Raw genomic sequence first — 17,055 nt, 5'->3', positions numbered from 1 at the left:
ATGCAAGTTATTTGTGCGAAGTAAGGGGAAGAAGAGGCCGGTTGGAGGTCCTATGTTGTGAGAGGTAGTTTTGGGGTCGGTTTGCGAAAAGCGATTAGGAGAGTTTGGGATGTGATAGACGACAATTTGGTTTATTCTGTGGGGATAGTAGGAGGGTTAGATTTTGGAAGGACAAGTGGGGTGGAGATGATCCTTTGTGTACTTCTTTTCCCTCTTTATTTGCTATATCCTTGGCTAAGGAGGCTTGGGTGGAAGATGCGTGGGGCCATTCTGGTGGGGGAGTGTGGGCTCCTAGGTTCTCTAGGCGGCTTAATGATTGGGAAGTGTTCGATGTGGAGTGTTTTCTCTTAAGGCTGCAAGGGAGAAGGGTTTGTAGTGATGTGGAAGATCAAGTAGTTTGGACAAAGGCAAAGGACGGAAGATTTTCTGTTAAATCTCTATATAAGGCTTTGGAATCGGAAAGACTTGGGGATTTTCCTTCAAGAGTTATTTGGAACTCTTTGGTGCCTCCGAGGGTGAGTTTTTTTGCTTGGGAGGCTATGTGGAAAAAGGCCTTAACCTTGGATCGTATTCAGAGGAGAGGGTTCTCTTTGGCTAATAGATGTTATTTGTGCCTGTCAGAGGAATAGTCTATTGATCACATCCTCTTGCATTGTGTGGTGGCAAGAAGTTTATGGAGCTTACTTTTTTCCCTCTTTAGGGTTTCGTGGGCGCTCCCTTTTTCAGTTAGAGAGGCGTTATTGGGGTGGCTTGGGCCTTGTGTGGGAAAAGAGAGGAAGAAAGTGTGGTTTTCAGCTCGCTTGCGCCTTTTTTAGATTGTTTGGAAGAAAAGAAATAGTAGGGCTTTTGAAAACGAGGAGCATTCGATTCATGGGTGTAAATTGTTTTTCCTTTGTAATCTTTGGGTGTGGACTAAGGGGTTTTTTGGCTCTGGCCTCCTTTCCGTTGTAGATTTTTTAGATTGGTTAAGCCTTGTTTAAGGGGTTCTTTTCTCTCTCTATTGTATACTACCTGTATACTTTGGGGCGCGTCCTTGATGTGCCTTTTTTTCTTTTAATATATTGCTTTTATTCATAAAAAAAAAAAAGTTATCTTTTGTGCCACTCCAAATTATCTTTTGTTACCACGATTTTGTCAACATATACTATGAGAGTTGTTATCTTTCCTCTTTTGAAAAGAGTTTGATCTCCTTGGCTTTGATTATAGCCTATGTTTTTCATTGCTTTAGCATATCTCCCAAACAGGCTTGAGATGATTGTTTGAGACCATATAGAGCCTTGTTTGGTTTACAAACTTTATTCCTAAGGAATCTTCCTTTCCATATAGACCTCTTCCTCTAAATTTCAATGTAGGAAAGCATTCTTTATATCAAATTCCTGCAAGGACTGATCAAAATTAGTAGCTAGGGATAACAAAATATGAATACATTCATCTTTGCCATTGGAGCAAAAATTTCTAGTAATCTATTGCATGAGTCTATGTGTAACACTTCGCTACCATTCTCACCTTATCTCTCTCCTATGTTCCCTATACTGTATGCTTGGTGGTGAATGCTGATTTACACTCCACCTCTCTCTTGCCCTTTAAAAGATCAACAACCTACCAAGTCTTATTTTTCTTTAAAGAACTCATTTCTTCCAACATGGCTTTCTTCCAATTGTCATCCCTAAGTGCCTCTTGAATAGTTCTAGTACTTCTATGGAGTTGAGTTTGGAAACAAATGCTTGATAAGAAATGACAAGTTGTCAAAGGAAACAAAGTTGGTTAGAGGATGTTGGGTGTATTGTTTTTTTTTCCTTTTTTAAGGGCAGTAGATTAATCAAGGTTGCTAATGACAATGGACGTAGACACAATTTGATTTTCAATACCTTTATCAAAGTCAAGGTTTGGAGCATGTAGTAATTCTAAGTTGACTGCATCCTCCTTGAACTCTCCCCTTCTTTCCTTTGAACAATAGACTTAGGCTTCCTCATTGACTTAGGAGAAACTGATTCTAAAGTATTGTGGGGGGAAAGGTTCAGGAGAATAACTAGTTTTAGAAAGTGGAGGGGTTAGGTCAAGAGAAATTTTCTTATTTTATGCAAAAGGCTCCCTCCGAAGATACGGTTGTTGTCTGTTAAAAGTGACATCCATAAATACAAATAAGCTTGGGGAATTAGGAAGATAACACTTATATCCTTTTTTTATTTGAGTATTACCAATGAATATATATTTAAGAGCTCAGGGATTCAATTTAGTTCTATGATGAACTTGAATGTGAACAAAGACCACACAACTAAATATTTTTGGGGCAATTTGACTAAAACCATCAAAGTTTCGGTTCAATTAAGTGAGAAGACTTATGAGGTCTTTGAAATCAAGCACTTTGGAAGGCAATCTATTGATAAGATGAGCAACAATTAAAAAAGCTCTTCTCAATGTCTTTAGATCATTGATTTGAAAAATCAAGGCTCTAGTTACCTTTAGCAAATGTCTATGTTTTTTTGTTCAACTATCCCATTTTGTCATGGTATATCAACACTAGAAAATTGGTGAATGATTCCTTCTTTTTGAAGTATGGTGATGGATATTGGTTGACATGCTCTATCCCATTATCTTATCTTGCTGTTTAGATTTTGGTATCAAATAGGGTATCAAATATTGGTTGACCCAACTCAGGCTATAATCCCTTTATAACATTGTAACACTTAGTTCAAATACCTTGCTTGGCATCATGGATTTTTGTCTTGAGTTCATAAATCTGAGCAACACCCTGCACCTTAGAATAGGTTTATTGAATTGCAAATCAAATTCCCATTGTCGGAGAGAGAAACATGCAAGTATGGAGCTCCACAACCAAGACATGAAATGAGAATCTTCTTCATCCCAGGAGACAAAATTTGGGTCATCCTTGTTTATCAAAGTACCAAGAAGATGACTTAGCTTCCCCTTTCCTTTAATATATGTTTTCATCAATTGAGACCAATGTAGATGATTTTCACCATTGGGTGTTGATATGTTATTGCTGATTTGGAAGATGGAGAAGAAAAATTGTCAGTCTTGAAGCCTATTAGTATAAAAGAAAGTTGAGTTACTGACTATTGAGGATATTATGCTGATTCTATAGGGAAGATTATGTCATTTCCTATTGTAAATGAGATTTAATTGTAGATATTTTTGTAATGTACTACTAGAGATCAAAATGTAATTAGGATAGGCTAGCTGCTAGCTGTTTCTCCTTATTTTTCTCTACTCGGTCAAACTATTTTGTATTATTTAAAGTATTGTACTTATTAAGAAATGTAAGAAAGAAAATTTCCAAGCTCTCTTCAGCTTTCTTCAACTTTCTTCATGGTATCAGAGCCCATTTAGGATTTCTAGAATTTTTTGCTACTCTTTTTTTCAATCCTCTTTTCAAATGTCTGAAATAACTTTTGAGATATTTGATACTTCAATAGGGCAAGTTGCAATCCCTAAATCAACAAGACCTAAGTTTCAATGCTGGGTCATCAACTCAATGGAGCTCGATGTTAGTCAAGGTTATATGTTCTTTTCTATAGCTAAAGAGATATAGGAAGTAGTGGCACTTACCTACTCTGATTAGCATAATGACTCAGTTATATGATCTGAGAATGAAGTCTGTGACACTAAGGAGAAAGAACTGTGACAGCCTCCTATAATGCCCTTAATCAACTTTGGTAGGAGTCAAATATCTATCAGGACTATGATTGGAAATGTCCAGAAGATAGTGTGAAGTTCAAGCAGATACTTGAAAAGGAGAGGATATTGATTTTTTTGGGTGAGTCTAAATCTCGAGCTTGATCAGGTTTGTAGTCAAATTCTTGGGGAAAAATCACTTTCGTTTGTTTGAGAGGTATAATGAGGTTAGAAGGGAAAAGAGTAGGTTATCAATCATGATGCGCATCCTCAACACTGGAACTTCAGGATTGGTTATCATCAAACTGAGACAATCCTAATAAGTAGGCAACAAAGCAGTGGCAAAAAGATTAGTTACAAAGATAAATTGTGGTTTGATCATTGCCACAAGTCTCATCATACAAGAGACATATGTTGGAAGTTACATGGAAAGCCTCAAGGGTGGGGCAAAGGGAACCAAATCTCCTAGTAATAATGGACACAACTAGAAGTCATGACTGAATCAAGAATCAAGCTGTTAGGAGCTCTAGGAATCTAGAACAACCCTTTTTCACCAAGGAACTACTGGAGCACTTATATGGATTTATGAGTTGAACACAAATATCTTCTAATCCTACCTCTTCATCTCATTTGGCACAGATAAGTAACTTCCTTACTGGTTGCATACTTCAAACTTAAAATCAAACCCCTCGATCATTGATTTAGGGGCCACAAGTGGTAAGATTGAGACTAGAGAACATACAAAGGGACTTTCTTTGGGATGGGGAGGATTAGAGAAGAAGCCTCATCTTGTAAAGTGGACGATTGTCTATTCAGATAAAAGAAAGGGTGGTTGTAGATCATGTGAAGCCCCTCGTAGGCACTTATTTTTCAGTGTGAAACTTATGACCTTGCTAAACACCACCAAACTCATTTTCCTACAAAAAATTATGAGAAATCCAACCCATTTGCTTTTGTGCATGGCAACTTACAGGGGGCTTCACGTGTTCCTAGTGTCATGGGTGCTAGGTGGTTTGTTACCTCTATTGATGACCATACCATAGTGTGTTGGGTCTATTGTGTCAAAGAAAAATTTGAGACTAAAAAGACCTAGAAAGTTTTCCACAAAATGATTCTAACGCAATTTCAAGCCAAAGTGTGTATCCTAAAAATTGACAATGGAAAGGAATACTTCTCAAAGTATTGGGAATCTACCTTGAGGAAAATGAGATTACCCATCAATCATCATGTGTTGATACACCTAAACAAAATGGAATAGCCGAGAGAAAAAGTCGTCATTTGCTCAAAGGTGAGAGCCTTAATATTTCAAATGGGGGTGCCAAAACAATATTGGGGTGAAGCAATTTGACAGCTTCATACTTAATCAATAGGATGCCTATTCCAGTGTAAAAATTTAATACTCCTCTTGATACCCTTAAACAATCTTATCCCATTTCCAACTTTATTTGGTCTCCCATTCCTCCTAAGGTTTTTAGGTGTGAGGCTTTCATTCATGTTCACAGTCATAATCGAAGCAAGTTAGACCCCAGATGTGTGTTTCTTGGATATTATTTAACACAAAAGGGATATAAATGCATCCATCCTCCTCCTTCGAAATACTTTGTTTCTATGGATGTTCCTTTCTTTGAAGATAAATCATACTTTAACCAAACTTCTCTTCAGGGCGATAGTAGAGTGGAAGATCAATTTTGTGATGTTTTACCTATGCCAATGCCCTAGAGTCCCTTGCTTGTGAGTCGTGTATTGGTGCTACTAGAGAATCAAAAGAGGGAGTGTGTGTTGAGAAAAATGTTAGTGTTAATTGTGAGGGGGAGAGTGTGACTATTCTTAGTCAACCACAACTGCAGGTGTACACTAGAAGGAATAAAGAGGCTGAAAATCTTCCTCAACATTGCCAATCCTCTAATCCTAACATGGTGGAGCTGGACTATGGTGAGTCACAATTTTATTTTCTCAGCAATAAGTTGAATCTTGATGTGCCAATAGCCTTTAGAAAGAGTGTTAGGTCTTGTACGAACACCCCATTGCCATGTTTGTCTCTTACCATAGACTAAATTCATCCTTTAAGGCCTTTACTACTAACTTTTGCAATGTGAATACTCCTAAGACTATACAGGATGCTTTAGAAAGTCTAAAGTGGAAAGAGGTAGTGATGGAAGAAATGACGGCCTTACACAAGAATCAGACTTGGGATTTTGTAGGACTATCCCATGGCAATAAGACATTGTCTGTAAATGGCTGTTTACAATAAAATTCAAAGCAAATGTAATTATGGATAGATATAAAGCTAGATTGGAAGCAAAAGGGTTTATTCAAACCTATGAGATTGACTACCAAGAGATGTTTGCACCAGTGGCCAAGATGAATACAGTGTGGGTACTCCTATCTCTTGTAGCCAATTTGGAGTGGCCACTACCCCAGTTAGATGTAAATAATGCTTTCCTCCATGGTGATCTTTAAGAGGAAGTTAATAAAGAAAGATATCAGAGGCTAGTTGATAAGTTAATTTATTTATCACACACAAGAACTGATATTCTATTTGCTATGAGTATTGTTAATCAATTTATGCATGCTCCAAATGAAGAACACATGAATGCAGTGGTGATATTGAGGTATTTAAAGAGGCTTATTGGGAAGGGTCTTCTATTCACTAATGTCATCTAGAAGTTGAAGCCTACTTTGGTGCAAATTGGTAAACTATAATTGATAGAAAATCTACTTTTGGGTATTGTACCTTTATTGGAGCAAATTTGGTGACTTGGAGAAGCAAAAAACAAGTTGTGGCTAGATCAAGTGTGGAAGTAGCGTTCAGGTCTATGGCACAAAGAATTTGTGAGCTAATGTGGCTAAAGTCTCTAATGAAGGGACTCCAAATAGCTAATGGAGGGTCAATGAGGCTGTATTGTGACAATAAAGGAGCTAGTAGCATAGCTTAGAACCCAATCCTACATGATAGAACAAAACACGTTGAGATAGATTGACATTTCATTAAGGAAAAGTTGGATGTGGCCTGATTTGTATTCCTTTATTCTCAATGAAAGAACAATTAGCAAACCTTTTCACTAAAGGCCTTCCAAGATAATTATTTCAATCCATAATCATCAAGCTAAGAATGACAGACATATTTGAACCAGCTTGAGGGGGAGTGTTGAGGATATTATGCTGATTTTTTTAAGAAGATTATGTTATTTCCTGCTCTAAATGAAAATTAATTGTAGATTTATTTGTAATGTACTCCTAGAGATCAGAATGTAATTAGGATAGGCTAGCTGGCAGCTGTTTTTCCTTATATAGCTCTACTCAGTTAAACTTGACCAGCAATTAAGGCTGGTCTGGGAAAACAACAAATAACAGCCAAAATGCTGGTCTGTGATTAACAAAATTTCTGTTAAGTAATGAAGACTGAACAAGCTTACAGTTGAGCAATGAAGGCTGAGCTATGACTGAGCACTAAAGGCTCTATGGTGGGAAGATGGATATCGGCAAAGTTAATTTTCCTGCTCTGATACCATGTTGATTATTTAGGGTTTTGATACTTTCTCCCTTGTATGTTTTCAATAGAATTACACCAAATATGTACAAATTGTAGGAAGTCAGAAAAAAGGGAGGAGCTAATTTTTAGCCTAGGACATCTCTATTTACCCCACAAAAAAAAAGTAAAAAAAAATAAAAGAATCAGACAACCTGATTAACAAGGAAAAAAGATTCAATCACAAATATTTCCCAGTTGGAAATTCTTCATATAGCCTGTGTATTTTTCAAAGAATTGATTGTAGTAGTGGAAGGTTGGCAATGATGGCCTAAGGTTGAGTAGAAGATATGTAGCTAAATCCATATGACAGACCTGATGGCCAGTATGCCTCAAGAAAGGAAAAAGGCAATGAAAGGATCTGTCTGAAAAAATTCTTCATATAGACAGATCCTTTCATTGCCTTTTTCCTTTCTTGAGGAATACTGGCCATCAGGTCTGTCATATGGATTTAGCTACATATCTTCTACTCAACCTTAGGCCATCATGCATTTTCTAGGGAGCTTGTACTACAAATTTTTTGATTTATGTTGGTTTTGTGACGCCTTTAATTTAAATAAAGCCAGTCTCTCGTCTCAGTGCAGTTATGAATTTGCATTGCACATGAACATTCATGTCTGCTAGTACCTTTACTTCTCAGTGATGTGTTGATATTGCTGTTTCCTTGTTTTGCCACTTATCCATGTCAACATCCACTCATTTTATGCCCATGTTTCTTGACTTCCACCGCTTGCCTAATGGCTGTTTTATAAAGTTTTAATTTGATAGCTATTCATTGATCACAGAATACTCCAAAAGAATCCAACATTGCCTAAGCTGATCTTGCCACAAATTTTTCTATTTCCTCATTCTCACTCGACAATTGATGCTATTTCCTCATTTTTATTCTACCCTTGATTTGTATTAAATCTATTTTTACAACATGTACACATACGCGCGCGCGCACACACGCACACGCACACACACACACACACACACACACACACACACACACACACACACACACCACACACACACACACACACACATATATATATATATATATATATATATTAAAATGTAACAAAAATATATAGCAAGAATGGACTTTAATACAAGACTGGGCTTATATTAAAGACCTCTTTGTGCCCTTTTAGATTGTCTCGTCAGCCTTTTCATGATTGTCCTTTGTCCTTGTTTACTGTATTTCTTTGATTAGTTGGACTCTAGACCGCAGGCTGTTTGTGGGTGTGGTTTTTGCTTCTCTTTGTCTGTTTTAGCTTCCTTTGCATGCCTCCTCTGCACTTGGGGGTGCCCCCTTTTGGTTATTTTTGTTAGATGCTCTTTTTAATAATTTCCTTACTTTACCATAACAAAAATATTTTTCCTAGATCTTTTGATTCCAAAACATCTCTTACCTCTCAACTTTGCTTTTGAGATCATCTTTATCTTCTTCTAATGTTTTTTATTTATTTTAATTTTAATTTTTGTTACTAGCTAATCGAACAAGAAGCAATTGAGCTGAAGAACAGGTTTTCCACTCCGAGGCGTTCAATGTTGGAGGACACTGATAGTGGTCAACTTGAAGATGTGGATGTTATACCAAATGAAGAAATGCTACTGGTACACAACTGGGCCAGTGTTATAATTCATTATATTTGTATCTTTGTTTTTCTTTAAAGTTTAAACATTAGATTGATACTATCTGTTTTTTCATCGGACTCAGGGAACTGATGATTGATCCCATTTTTTTGAATACAATTTTCAGGCTGTTAGCGAAAAGGTTATGTCAAGCGGATGAAACCTAATACCTTCAATCTCCAAAATCGTGGAACAATTGGTAAATCTGTTGGGAAATTGAGAGTGAATGATGCAATGTCAGACTTCATTGTTTGTCATGCACATGACTATGTCCTGTATTTCAGGTATCTTTAATCTGGTTTGAATTTCAAATTCCAATATTTTCCCTTTTGCAATTTGATTATGATGACTCATTTTATTTCTTTTTCCACTTTTTCTTTTTTTTTTCTTTTGATAGGTAACTTCCTCTTTCCTCTCCCCCACCTGAAATGCTTTCCAATCACTGTGTGTGTGTGTGTGGTTTGTTACTGTTGAAAATGCTAATTAAGGATTTTGACTTTGTGTGTGTTTTCGACCTTGGTATGACCAGAAAGCTTCTATATATTTATTTCTCCTTTATGTTAAGTAATATAGTTCTTGACAGTACCAAAATAAGATGAATGGTATTGAAGTTTTATTATAGGGAAGCCCAACAGTCAACTAGTTACCTTGTTTGTCTACCTCTTGAAGAACCACCAAGTTTTTGTTGATATTCATTTAAATACAGTTTGCATGGGCTTCAGTTCCCATCTTATTCCATTTCTAAGATATAGCTATCTTTGCCAATTATGCTTTAGATTGTGGTTGATAACATAATGGACATTGTCATTTCTACCTCATCTGTTATCTTTTATTTTGGCCTGATGAACAAAAACTGCCATTCAGTGATAGGGGAATAGTGTACTCAGCTCGTGCATATAAAATTCCAGAATGCACCCGAACTGCTGCAGGCACACCACTGGTTCAGGTATCCACCATTTATTTTGTTTTATTTTATATTTTTGTTTTGTCTTCTGCTCTAACTGCTTAAGAAGGTTGTTATAATTCTCATTCTCATGCCAGATCTTATGTTTATCTGATGGTGAGAGAATAACTTCCATAATTCCTGTGAGTGAGTTTGCTGAAGATCAGTTTCTACTGATGCTTACAATGAATGGATACATCAAGAAAGTATCATTGAATTTTTTCTCCTCAATCCGATCAACAGGAATCATAGCAATTCAATTGGTTTGTACCTCTCTTTTTCTTAATGGGCAGTTTTCTTTTGAAAAAAAAAAAAAGAATGTTCCCTTTAGACTTCAATGACTTGACAGGTTCCTGGTGATGAGCTCAAATGGGTCCGTTGCTGTACCAATGATGACCTTGTGGCCATGGCTTCACAGAATGGAATGGTTATTTTGAGCTCCTGTGAGATTGTAAGTTCACTAATTTCTTTCCATTCCATTAATAAGTGGGAAATTCTGTTCAAACGTTGACCATGTTGGCAGGAATCGAGTAATAGCTGTAACATGGGCTAAGAGACAGAAAATGAAAAATAAATAGGAATAGAAAAGAAAATGCCTTCACGCACTTATTTATTTTTGGTTTTGAAGTATTTGTTTCTTGTAATCCATGTTTTTGTATCCAAAGGTTAAGAATTTTCTGTATCAAACAAAAGTCAAGTGCAAGAACAAAAAGAGAAATATATTAGAAATTTGTGTAGATCAATTGCCAATAGTATATAGGAAACAAGAATATATGGAAAGATTTGTAATTGAATGATCATTTGGCAAAAAAAAGCTAATTAAATAATCACCTGGAAAAGAAAAATAATGTACCTTTAAGCTTCTTGAGTAAGATAGTTATGCTTCTTTAAATCTATTGGAAGGTGCCATATAAAATGCACTTGAGTAATGTTCTTCTATGTGTGGAAATCCGTAGTATAAATCTGTGTTAACAGTTGTGTCACACTTGTGGTGCAATTGTATTTCCATTCTAACTTATTCCCTGATTTTATAAGAGGCTTTCTCTCCTAAAATCAAATATTAAATTTCTTTTCTAAGGTATCCAATGGCCTTAGCCATTCATGTATAAATATTGGTACTATAATCAATTCGAAAAATAGAGAAATAGAAGTGTTTTTTTTTTCTCCCTCAAATTTCTGCACTATGAAATGGAAGAACCTCTACAAAATGATGCAGAAATCAGGATTTTTTGCCTGAATTTTGGTGAAATATTGGTGTTTCAGAGGAGGTCAACATGAAATTTGGAGCAAAAACTTGGTTGGACCAAGTTTTGATGACTTTCTAGCTTTTATCGTTGATATTTCCCTGTTGTCCCAAAAAAAAACAATGATTATCACCAAATATTAAATTATGTATGCATATTGTATATATGGATTTTTACGTATCCATATAAAAAAATTAAATATTAAAATAAAATTTTAGCAAATATATTAATTTTAATTATCTATTTTTCAAATTCCATTTAATTGATTATTGAAAATATAGAAATCATTATGGTAATATTTTTTATGAGTATTTTTTTATGTCTTTTGTATAATAATTGCATATAAGAGAAATGTATACTTGGAAATAAAATTATAAATATTTTTAAACAAAAAAAATAATAATTATTCATATATCATCATTTATCTTATATCCTTAAATACATCCAATCTAGATAGATAAACATTTAGTTGTGTTTTCAAATTCTATATATTACTGTCACATGTTTCAAATTTAATCATGCATAGATATTTTTCTTCAATAAAACAACTTCAATGTGTATTATTGCTTATTTTATCATTTCTTGGACTTTTTTTCAATATTTCTATGGGTTTTGATCAATTTCAATCTCATCAATATTTTTTTTTTTTAATTTCCATTCAATATTTTCTTAAAATCCAACTGCCAATATTTCAGTATTTTTTGATATTTTGATCCTTACCTCTACAAAGGGTGTCTGAACTGTTCTTTTGTTGCATGAGAAATAGATAAGTAGGTAAATAAGTAATATGCACCAACACTACAGATAACAACACTTTAACCAGAATCACTCTCAAACAAACTCTTAATCATAAATCTTTAATGGTATAAATTTTGTTAATTTTATTAAAGTATATTTGCATTTTAAGTGTTTGCTTATTAATTTGTGTTCTTGTTTTGATAGAGAAAAAGAAGATTCTGTTCTATGTATCCCTGTTACAAATATTTTTGGCTCAATTCCTTTGTTTGACTTTTAAACTCTATATTATTCTGGGTCTAATTTCATGATGTGGCAATATTCTGTGAATTGTATACAGAAGATTTGTATTAATAGTTCTCAGTTTTCTCCTTTACTTCCATGGTTGCTGTGGACTCAGATTCGAGCTCTAGGAAGAAATACTAGGGGGTCCATTGCCATGAGATTGAAACAAGGGGATAAGATGGCAAGCATGGACATAATACCAGCAGCAATTCGGAAAGACTTGGAGAAGGCATTAGAAGACCGCCAGAGCCGGTAATTTCCTAACCATTATTTTGGATGTTTGCCATATGTTCTACTGATTAGAATGGTTATATTTAAGTAAATATTCCTGATATTGGATGGTCTACTATAAATAGACCTCTGTTATTGTTTCGACAAAAAATCAAGTGGAATTTTTTTGATTTTGCAATATGAGTATCAGTCTGATAATACCTGGTAATCATAAAATCACATTATGTCCAAATACATGGTGGGTTATGAGCAATTTTTCATCTTGACATGGTAAAATATAATGCTAAAGCATATAAAATCTACCGGGAAGACTTTTTGAAAATTCATGAAACCAAAATTCACTGAAAAAGAAATATAAAGACATAAAGGGGAAGACCTGTGCATTCCTTGTGGTATCAAGTTAATTTCATTACATCCTAGTATCTGCATAGATTGTACTTGAATCATTGTATGATGTCCTGAATACTAATAATTAAATAATGTGATATTAGTACTTGTAAGCATTTATTATATGCTGCCTAGCATGCACATTTTTGCATTCTATGTACAACATGTTTATTATGTAATACTCATAGATAACAATTTTTTTTGTTCATAATTATATAATATTATCTTTATTAACACTTTCCAAAGGTTTTACATAGAATTCCCATGTGCTGCTACTAATTTCTGTCCTCATTCCTCATGGGAATGAGATAACAATTATTTCTATTGAGATTTCTGTATTTGGGACAATCAGTTTCTTTTTCACCATCTATATTTAATTCCTAGGCTGCATATCTCACTTCTGAGTTGATATATTTGCTGGGGTAGGGGTGACCAAGCCCATAGACTGTCTGGAGGAAAAATAAAAATATAAATAAAAAAACAAATAAAACTGTTGTTCGTTGGAATTTTCTGATTTTAGCAGGCTGATAACGTCTCTTGTTGTAGGGGGACCATTTTCCTAATAATCTTTTGAATCGGAATGCTTTTTGTGGGTTTGACCTTTCTGGATGCTACCTCATCTATGTATATGGATGTATTATCAAAATAAAAAATCTGAGTTGATTATGGTTCAAGGTTAAAATCCAGAGACTTCTAACCCAATTTGAGGTTTTAATATTTTATGTTGATAACTATTTTAATAATATTCTATTTAAATAGCCTCTATGGGCAGCCCAATTGGATGGCACTCCATGTCAAGAATGGCAGCTCCCAGGTTTTGAGTCCCAAGTTTATGTGATACATGGATCTTGGAGAATGGTCACATCTCTGGTTTTCCAATCTCATGTAAAGCAGGACTAATGAGCTTCCTCATTATAAAAACTGTGTAAACAGGTTGGGGTTTTAATCTTATAATTAATTTATCAGAATTGTGTCAGCCACTTTTGGATGGTCTTATATGAGCCGATCCAAATCTGGTCCTTTGTCTACCCTAAATAAACGGTTCCCTGCATAGTTGCTAGAGTAAGATCGAATAAGTGCTAAACTATTCCTCTGTCTATATGCATCATATCAGAATTATGTATTGAACCTTGTGTTTTGGCCCTCATATTGCAGTCTTGTTCCAGGCATTAGTATTATAGTACTGAAAGTGATCGTTTGGTACAGTTTATGGTTGTAAGTTCTAGTTCATGATAACACCACATGATCCAGTTTGAAATACTTATGCACTACTCTCTGTCCAATTTTCTGAAGGTTGGTAACCCTTTTTCTGATTGATCCTCTTCACTCAAGACAGCTATACAGTAAGAGAGTATTGTGTTAATTGTACTGAATGACATCGACCTTTCCTGTTTTTAGGGGATTGCATCTTTAAACTTTCCTATTCTGATCTTCATCAAGTTCTATATATTTATCTTCAAAGTAATATCTCCATGATAAATTTGGCAAGCATTTTCTTCTTATTCTTCTTTGTTTTTTCCTTCGCACAGTGCTAGGAACCTCAATGGTCCATGGTTACTGTTTGTGTCTGAGAGCGGTCTGGGAAAGCGGGTTCCTCTGAGTAGATTTCGCTTGTCACCTTTGAATAGAGTTGGTTTAATAGGTTACAAGGTATTTTTATATTAGATCGGCTTATTCATGAATTAAATGAGATCTCCTGCTGTCCATTTTGCTTTGTTTGCCTGACCTTTTCTTTTGCTGTATTTTAGTTTTCCGCAGAAGATCACTTGGCAGCAGTGTTTGTGGTTGGGTTTTCACTGACAGGTAATATTATGTACTGAGTTACTTGAAGGTAGTTTGGTGACATTATGTACTCATTTTGCTCATATACTTAATAACAATGCTCCTGAATTTATTTTGCAGAAGATGGTGAAAGTGATGAACAAGTAGTTCTAGTGAGCCAAAGTGGGACCATTAATAGAATTAAAGTTCGGGATATTTCTATACAGTCACGGTTTGCAAGGTAAATTGAATTAGGATAATTCTTGGTTCATTTAAATTTTGAAACATTTGGCAATGAGTAACTTCTTATCCTCTTCTGAAATTCTTTTTAGGCTGAATAGGTATGGTAGGCTATGGGGTTATATTTGCTGATCTTTGTGATATGAGTTTGTTGCTTGGTCTCAAATGGGCTGCCTGGATATCTTAACGATGCTTAGAAGACATTGACAATGAATGTCATGATGCTACTGTGGTATGGTAGTAAACAATGACCTGAGTATTTAGAGTTGCTTGGTGTGGACAAAAACATCAATACTTTTGTACGAAAGTCTCCAATTCAGCTGTTGAAAATGCATGACTTGTAATATCATGAATCACCAACTATTATATAGCTTGAAGAGGTTCAACTATGTTGAACAAAGAGTTATTTATAGAAAATGAATATAGCAGTACAGAAGAAGGATGAGTTATCCTTCAAAGAGGGAACATCAGCACACTAGAACATTGAAAAGTTAAACCTACCTACTCAGGGTGGCAAAATATCCCTGCCAAAAATTAGAGGCTCCTCCTTGTCTAGCCAACTTATTTTTAGGGATTTACCCTTCAAGGTATTCGGGAGGAAAACCTCAAAGCCCCAACTAAGTTGATTGTATTGTGCACCCTAGAATCTAATTCCCATGGGCCTCACTTCCCATAAGCTATATTCATTATTTGCTTGTATGGTTCATGCCTTATAACGAAGCAAGGATCTCAGCCTCAATAGCCAACTACTCCCCAACATACTTGGAGAAGGCCTTAACCACCTAACTGGTATGGTCGTTAAATACATCTCCAATCCAGGATGTCCTAGACTACCAACAAGCAGCCATCAAAATTAGGCTTGAGGTAATCTGCTGGAGGGAGTTTCCACTTATGAACAGATCCCACAAGCCTCTTGCTTGAGGAGCATGCAAATCTTTTGTCCAAACTGATCATGCTCACTGAATTCCCATGAATCATTAACGAGACAAAGGCCCAAGGAGGAGAGAATACCGGATCCCACAGTGATTCTGCAGATCTGCATTTATCCTCAAAGGTCCTGAAGCTTCTTATGTCAACCAAGGAATAGTAAGAGTGGTGTCCACCTATGGGGACCTACTCCTGGCATTGCCCCATAAGTCCAGGAAGGCACCCATTTGGTCCTCTCTAACCAAAAAGCTTGTGTCAAAAATCATGGTAACTGGGCAATACTTGTAAAATTCATGTAAGAATTATGTTTTTCCAGGCTCACCTCTAATCTAGATAACCCTCCATGCCATATGGTGCATGCTAAATATCTTGCTCATCAAATTTTGATAATTATAAACAAGAAAAGGAATTGTTTTGACACTTCCTAGTTAAGAACATCCCTTGGTGACCTTTGATTATTGTGACCTTAAATGGATTCCTTCTTGTTTTCCCGAACACAAATGGGTTGGTTGTATTCTGCCATTTATCTTTAAATATGGTACTAAAATTTTGATCAATATAAAGTTCCTTGTAAAAAATAGCATCAAAAGAAACATTTCTACACTTCAAGCATAGCTTGAATGTCCCTTATTGTGTATTTCCCATCTTGTTCTTTGTACTAGAGAAGATCAAGAAGCATCACATATAGTTTCTGATTAATTATTATTTCTTAGTGTTCTAAAAGCCTGAGAATTGTGTTTTTGTCATTTTTCTTTTTTTTCTTCCATCTTTCCCTTATCGAGTGGTGTTCAGACTCTGAAACCAGCTCACTGTGTTAAATTGAGACTGGGAATTTTGTTTGTAGAATTAGGATTATAATTTTGAAGCAAGCAATATCAAATTGCTGATGATTTGCCTATCTACCCATTGAAATTATTCAAACTATAGTGTCTTCGTTGGAATCTATAGTTTCTATATTCATTTAATATTTCTTCTGCAACATACTCGTGTCATGATTTGTTAACATGATTTTTTCATGACTTTCCTTGGTATTGCCTTGAAGGTGACTTCTTTTCACTTTATAATATTAGGGGAGTAATTCTAATGCGGCTGGAGTATGCTGGAAAGATTCAGTCAGCTTCATTAATGTCAGCAACAGAAACAGAGACTGATGACGAAGAAGCTGTTGCTGTTACACAGTAAAAGAGTTCTTGCCATTTTGAGATGCCGAGACTCGTAGCAATCAACACACGCTACAGCAACACACCTTATGTTAGGAGTGATCAGTTTTGTTGATGACAGTAAACTCACATATGAAGATATGTTACAACAGTGTAAAGAAAGAACCAAGAGGAAGTATTTGCTGTAACTATGCTTGTAACTTTTTGTCGCTCCAATCAAGATTTGCAACACTAAAACTTTATCCCTAAGTAAATTATTTTTAATTCCACCATTTGGCTTGATTTAGAGCTATAACTTAAATCATAGAACATCCTCTCTTTGTTTACTACTTATTGGATATATGCTTTCATCTTTAA

At 35.3% G+C, this 17,055-nt stretch overlaps 1 protein-coding gene across 1 annotated transcript in view; it reads left to right on the top strand.

The window, feature by feature from the left end:
- Window positions 1-17,055, top strand: part of LOC117927983 (DNA gyrase subunit A, chloroplastic/mitochondrial) — a 78,808-nt gene extending 61,753 nt beyond the window's left edge. The window contains exons 18-27 of the mRNA XM_034847727.1: window positions 8,642-8,785; window positions 8,921-9,069; window positions 9,650-9,731; window positions 9,827-9,991; window positions 10,078-10,179; window positions 12,108-12,244; window positions 14,140-14,260; window positions 14,359-14,413; window positions 14,513-14,612; window positions 16,609-17,055. Of these exons, the coding sequence (XP_034703618.1) occupies window positions 8,642-8,785; window positions 8,921-9,069; window positions 9,650-9,731; window positions 9,827-9,991; window positions 10,078-10,179; window positions 12,108-12,244; window positions 14,140-14,260; window positions 14,359-14,413; window positions 14,513-14,612; window positions 16,609-16,720 (1,167 nt within the window). The 3' untranslated portion in view covers window positions 16,721-17,055. The remainder of the gene's footprint in view (window positions 1-8,641; window positions 8,786-8,920; window positions 9,070-9,649; window positions 9,732-9,826; window positions 9,992-10,077; window positions 10,180-12,107; window positions 12,245-14,139; window positions 14,261-14,358; window positions 14,414-14,512; window positions 14,613-16,608) is intronic.

Source organism: Vitis riparia, chromosome 13 (genome assembly GCF_004353265.1).
Source record: "Vitis riparia cultivar Riparia Gloire de Montpellier isolate 1030 chromosome 13, EGFV_Vit.rip_1.0, whole genome shotgun sequence".
Lineage (NCBI taxonomy): Eukaryota > Viridiplantae > Streptophyta > Magnoliopsida > Vitales > Vitaceae > Vitis > Vitis riparia.
This window is presented reverse-complemented; position numbering and strand designations above follow the sequence as displayed.